We start from the raw sequence: 6,670 nt of genomic DNA, 5'->3' as shown, positions 1-6,670 counted from the left end.
TCTCAGAAACAATGGTGCAGTTTGATATTGTCAAGTGAAATGCAAGACCACAACCAGGGTTAGATAGTTGTTAATTTATTAATAATATACTCACACTGCAATCAGCGTGGGGAGTCCCAGGAACCGCACACAGCGTTGTGAGGGAAAAGTGGACAGCCTGGTCAGGCGCCCAATTGAGGCTCAGTCCAGGGACATCCCTGCCTCAACTAGGATATTTTTTCTTTTTGACAGCAGGTTATACATATATCATACCCACCTGGTTACACATCAAACAATACAATGCTGCAATAATGAGAAGCTCAGGTCACCATGACCTGATGATCATCAGTGCGGGGGATGTTTGCTTTGTGAACAGGAATTTGATCACGTTCAGCAAGCCATGCCCTTAACTCCTTGCCGATCTTCCAAGTCCTCCCCTTGTAACTTGTACAGCTGAACGTGGTGCATTTCCCTGTACAAATTGCAGGGACCAGGTTCCAAAACTTGGAGTAATTATTTTATGCACAGTCCTTCTTCCTCCTCAATCAGTACATTAGGAAAAAATAAAACCCCACAAACCAAAACAAAATACATCCTTGTGGTATAGCTATTTACACTTGCAGCAGCACAGATATTTATGTGTAAAAAGATTATATATAAAAGTATGCTTCCTATTATTTCCTTATTTAAAAAAAAATCAAATGCAGAAGTATTCTTAAATTCCTTCTGCAATATAATCTGAACATTTTTACAGTGTATTTTAGGAAGACTTTTGAAAATAACGTACACAAAGATTGCCTGAAAATAGTGCCTGAAGGAAGACAATGAGAATCAGAATGGCAATATGCCATCAATAATGCTCAGAAATGCAGCTATTTTGAGGTTAGCATTTCTTTTGTTCACTTGGCTGTCTCTATTCTGGATGATTCATATCAATCCCAAAGCAAAAATCGTCAATAAGGTGCTTCATTAAGACATGGAAAATAGTCTTCAGTCTTGAAGAGGACTGGAGGTTCATAGAGGGTCTGTTGTCGTGAGGAAGAAGATTTCTGCAAATCAGATAAGTTTATTTTTCACCTTCTTAAAAAAATAAGTTTTAAAAGAAAGCCTACAGAGCTAAAATGCAAAACAATAGAAGTTTTAAAGGCATATCTCCTTAGTCAGGCAAATTTTTAATCATAGCTCAAATGGATCTGACATATTCTTAACGGTAGTGAAGAAAAGCAGGTTTTGACTTTTGTCATTCTATCACCTTAACAGTCTCAGCCCTGGAAAGCACAAGGTACGCCAGCTTTGCAGGAGTCAAAGAGGTAATCTTCTGAGCAGTCTTCTCAGCACAAATTCATAGTAGCTATTAAGAGGCTATGTTCTGAAGAAAGTTAACTGTGTCTCAGCTGAACCTGCTGATGGTATAGTCATTGTAACCTTCATCCTTCCGAAGCCATAAACCTTTACCTTTCTTGCTCCACCCTTTGTGTTCTCCTCAGCCACTTCCTTTGAGTTAACCCTAGCCTCTCTTCTCATTTACTTGGTTTTAAAAAAGCCTTCACACAGAAACACACCTAGAAAATGTTTCTTTCGAGAAGGTTGCTGCTCTTGCTGAGCTTTGTCATCAAGTATACGTTAGAACACATGTACTATGACATACTCTTAAAAATAATATGGTAGTAGACTGGAAAAGAGCTGTCACACTGGTTTTCAGGAAAAGTGTACACATTACTTTTAAATATTAACTGTACATTGCTTTGCTATACCAAATGCCTCAATTAAAGAGACAGCAGCAAGGACCACTACTGACTACTGTGCCAGCTCTCCTGCAGGTAAATAATGCCGCACTGCAACACAGACCCAGTGTATGTTTTCAACATGTGGTCTTAAATAGAAGGTTTGGAATCAAGATTTCATTCATTAAAAATTCTTTCCTACTCATGAAACATTTTGATGAACTGTTTTGCAGAGCTGGTTTGTCTGCAGAGTTCTTCAGTACTTTTTTGCCTGTCTGGGATGAGGAAATTAAGAGTCTTCACCAATATAAAGTTAAAAGCATACCAGATATCATTAGTATACTCGGAATTTGGAATGCTTTTACAGTACCAAAATGACGATATAATTAAGCATACCTACAAAACAGATAAGTGGAATTTTTCCGATATTCAGTTGAGCTGTATATTTGTACACTGTATGAAATCTCCTGTTATATACAAAATTGCTGTTTTATGACATTTAAATTCTGTTTAACTTTACGATGCCATTAATTTCTCTGAAATAAGTTTGTTTTGTCATTCAAGTTGTAATGAAATAAAAAAATATAAACAAAGACTGGATCTATAAATAGTGGATATTATCAATGTTATCCATAACAGAAATTTTGCGAAACGTAAAAACAACTTTTGAAATCAAAGTTCTGTTTTTAAAAATTATTTCCTATCCTGTACTGCCTTATGAGACAACACCTTGCAAGCATAGGAAACCAAGGTGACAGGCAGATATTCTGCAACTCGTGACACTAATTTAATAGGTACTATATTCGCGTATGTGCCAGAAGGGGATAATTTCAATCCAGTGAGGAAATTCACAGGCAGGCACAGTACTGACAGTCGCCTAAGTACACATTTATAAATAGTTATTTTTGCAGCTCCTTAGCAGGCATTTTTAACTTTTGAGAGTCTACATCCTTGAGTGATATTAGAAGTCTTGGAGTACTGTACTTTACACTGCCTGGTACTCACAAGGGAAGAACTTGGGGCAAAATGTGAGATTACAAATACACGGCTTAAGAAATACAAAATATATCCTTTGTGTAAAGAAGCAGATACGTTTACATGGGAAGAGAGTGAGAGGACTTGACCAAATTAAAATTGTAGCAGGAAAACACGAACTACAGCTACAGTGACACTGGTAGAGCCTTCTTTTCCCAACTTTTGACTATCATGTGAGCTCATTACATGTTAGGCACAAGGAGAATTCTCTGTAGGCATTTTCATTCAGACATGCTTGCGTTTACTAGTGAAGACAGATATTTTACTATGCAATACTCAGTATCATTGCGGAACAGTGACCTGCCTTGTAGTTAGTTAATCAATTAATTCTGTAAGTTCTGAGGGTTGATTTTAGTGCTATCCGTAACCAAAAACCAAGAAACTACTGGACATGCCACGTTCAGCTTGCACTCACTTCCAGGTTCCACTCACTTTCAAAGACTTTCCACCTCCTTAATTGTGGAAAAACTGTTAAGTGGGCAAAATGTTCCTGTACAACACTAAAAAAGCATTTTATTAGAACTTTCAAACTTTTCAAGTGAAGATTGTAATTCTGTAGTTGACAACTGTTTTTAGCAACAAAATGGAAAATACTTTTGAATATTCTTCAAGACAATTGCTGCAGTTGTTTGTTTTTGCAATTGGCCCCAAAATAGCAGCTTTCTGTTGCTTTTTTTTTCTTTTAAAAAACATCACTCTAAACTTTATCGCGAAAGAAAATGACAGAATGAGAACTTAACTAACTTAAAGACTAGACAGGAAATAGCAGTGATGAACACGTTTCCTGAACTAAGTCTTACCAAGACAGTACATATTCTTCTTATAACTGCTTTTCTCTGCTGCCACATGTGCTTGCACTACGTAGGAACACAAATATTTCAACAGTCATAGCCATCTTCCTTTCCTACTCTGCAAAACTACTTTATTTCAGCATTGTCACCAGTTGATACAGAAACCTGAGCTAGTACAGGATGAATATAGAAAAAGATAAAGAAAAGAATCTGGGAGCTGACAAAATGCAAGGAGGTGTACTTAAAAAAGGTGTATTGGCAAGTGATGCCAAGAAGCATCAGGTGTTCAGAAGTTAGTTTTTTTTTTTTAAACAGAAAGTTATTTTTAAAATAGCACATAGTACCAGTTTTTAAGGCTAGGTATGGCATCTTGAAACATACTAGAGAGAGCACTTCAGGTCTTCTATAGAGAAAGAGTCCAGCAGTTAATGAGGAAAGGCAGAGAAAACTGCATCCTTAGGAAGTTTAACAAAGTGCTTACATAATTACAGAGCTGAGGGACTGGATATAAATAAAACCTTTCTTTTAAAAATACTGTGCAGTGTAGCTTTTATTTTTCTTTTTGGGAACATTTCTGCAGTGATAATATTAATGCAGTATGGTCCTTTAAGAGCGTTGTCTGTACAGGCTTTTCCTACTTGCTTTGCATACCATCAGAGATCCCAGATGCTTTAATAAAGGCTTGTTCATTATGTGCTTGTTTATGCCTGTTGTGTTCCCTTCTTCACTCACTCAGACAAATCCTGGTAAGAATTTGTAATCTTTGAGTTTGGGGTTTGGTCCAATAACTTTGCAAAAATCCCAATACAGTATATAAGTTTAACATTTAAATTCAGATATATGTGTAACAAACAATTATTTTAATCATCTACTCTGGTAAGCAGAGCAACTAAGCTGCTCACACGATAACAAAAGCTTACTTACATTAAGGAAGGATGGTATGCTGATTGTGTGCAATATTTTCTTGAACGTGCTTGGAAAAGCTCCAAGGTCTGTTTCTGCCTTTATGACCCGTTCTTCTAGTCCAGATACGCTATTTCCAACCATCTTCACAAAAGCCTAGTGTGAAAAAAATCCAACTTCTTCACTAACAAATTAAAACAGGATTATGTATTGCATGACAGTGGTGAAAGCTCCATTACTTAAAGGAGAAGGAGTCAAAACCCATGTTTTATTTCCCTTCCACCTACAAGTCCTTTTTATTGCTAAAAATTACGTGAGATACTTAAAAGGCTGCAAAAGCAGGTTAAACACAATAAAGCAATCAATCTTCCTTTTCTTATTTGCCTTTCAAATAACTAATCTAGACCTCTCAGTATTTAGACTTCTGTGTGCCTACTAGAAGTGGGACCAAGGGTCTGAACGAGTTTTGAAGCTTTACAACAACGGACCTCAGATGAACAGACCTCTCATTCTATTAGTCTCTGAACAGCTCCCAAGACAATGACTTTGACAGATATTATTAAAAAAAAAAAGAGAAAAAGGGGTACTATTGCTTTCCAAGAAAATATGTCTGCCTTGCTTCAAGCAGTAAATTAAAAAAAAATTAATAAAAGGCATTTTGTTTTAGAATGCCTGCAGTCTCCAGAAATTCTTAATAAATTGTGTTCTTTTTATTGACCCTGCAGTACTGTACCCAGATTAAACACGGAGAGCAAAATGGATCTGAGCCCACTCCATGTGCATGCACGCACAAACACACACACAATTATAGCATATCGTTGATTCTTCCTCCTTGTTAAGAAACAGTAAATCTACTAAAAGATACCAAATACATACCTCTAGTTTGTCAATCTTCCTATATATCTGTCTCATTTCTGTAGCTTTTGTGTAAATTTGAGGTATACTTTCATTGACAACTTGAGAGGAATCATTTCGAATCTAAAGATGATTCAAAGAAATAATACAAAAATCGATGAACAAAATATTTTGTAGATTTCATTCTGGAAATTAGAACTGTGCTCCAATTAACAGATTAAAACTCATAGTTTAAAAATATCAGATTAGTATAAAAATACTCTAGTAAAGCTAATAAGCTAGCTTCTTTAGATAGTTTAGTAAGTTCCCTTGAAGAAAATTTATTTTGCATAGGCAAATATTTACCTTTATAATTATATTAAAAATAGGCTCCTACAGCCTTAACAGAACTAAGAGATGGAACATTTCCCAAGACATATGAAAGAAAATGTTAAATTAAAATTTTGATTTAAATTTCACTACTGGTACATTTCCTCAGCTTTGCTAAAGAAGTCAGGACACAAAATCCTGTTTTATTGGTATAAAAAAAAATTATAGCAAAGTTTCCCTTAGAATAGTCCAGCAGAACCACATGTGCTATGCTTTAAAAGACAGCCCGTACGCCAGTGTCAGCTTACAGTAACTTTCTGTTCAGTTCCGCCGCCTCCCCTCCATGCAAAAGTGAAAACAGGGCTGCCTTTCTGATGAAAGAGTAAGAAACGGTCCCCTAAAGACAAATCTAGCTTTGGCGGTGCAGTGACTCCAGTTAGCAACTTTGACTACAAAAACCATAGACAATGTCTTTACGTATTTATAAGCAGAATATTGCTTTGTTCTTTTAAACACTCGTTATTGTGGCATTCAAAATGGGATTCTGTGTATGTACACGGACAGATATACAAATACAATTATGTAAATATGCAGTTATATAGCTATATGGGCATATTTTTTTGCTCCAACATGAAAATCTGGTAGTCTTCATCCACAACTTATCTAATTATCAACATGAGTTATCTCATTACTAAATGTGTTTTCATACGGAACCTGCCTAGACCAAAGGCTGCTTCCTATCTCTGTCTCACGTGAAACCACAAGCACACGTTAAACTGTACCCTGACTCCGGCACATAACTATAACCAAGTTACACATACCATGTCCAGCATTCCCACAAACTCATCCACTCTGGTCAGCAAATCTTCTAGACTCTTGTCTAAGCTTTCTATCTGCAAAACAGAAACACTTTAAAAGTTCCTGAAAATACAAAAAAAAACCCCCCCCAGCCTCTCCCAAACCACAGCTTTGAGTACAGACAGCAGTCAGGCTAAAACCAGCTCAACAGATACCCACAGAAATGTCATCTCCTGACGACGCTGACGGCAGGTGCCCAGACACACCGGTGTATTC

The 6,670-nt window shown here is 36.6% G+C and overlaps 1 protein-coding gene across 1 annotated transcript; it reads right to left on the bottom strand.

Annotated features, from left to right (window-relative positions):
• Positions 1-757: 757 nt before the first annotated feature.
• BLOC1S4 (biogenesis of lysosomal organelles complex-1, subunit 4, cappuccino) lies at positions 758-6,489 on the bottom strand (the record flags this gene model as incomplete). The annotated part of the gene is made up of 4 exons (XM_010075854.1): positions 758-1,028; positions 4,454-4,588; positions 5,309-5,410; positions 6,418-6,489. Coding segments are annotated over 4 exons (405 nt in total), but the record flags the coding sequence as incomplete, so codon positions are not given.
• Between the last annotated feature and the right edge of the window lie 181 nt (positions 6,490-6,670).

This window comes from Pterocles gutturalis, unplaced genomic scaffold (genome assembly GCF_000699245.1).
Source record: "Pterocles gutturalis isolate BGI_N339 unplaced genomic scaffold, ASM69924v1 scaffold40111, whole genome shotgun sequence".
NCBI classification, from domain to species: Eukaryota; Metazoa; Chordata; class Aves; order Pterocliformes; family Pteroclidae; genus Pterocles; species Pterocles gutturalis.
Note: the sequence above shows the minus strand (reverse complement) of the source record. Positions and strands in the feature narration are given on the sequence as shown.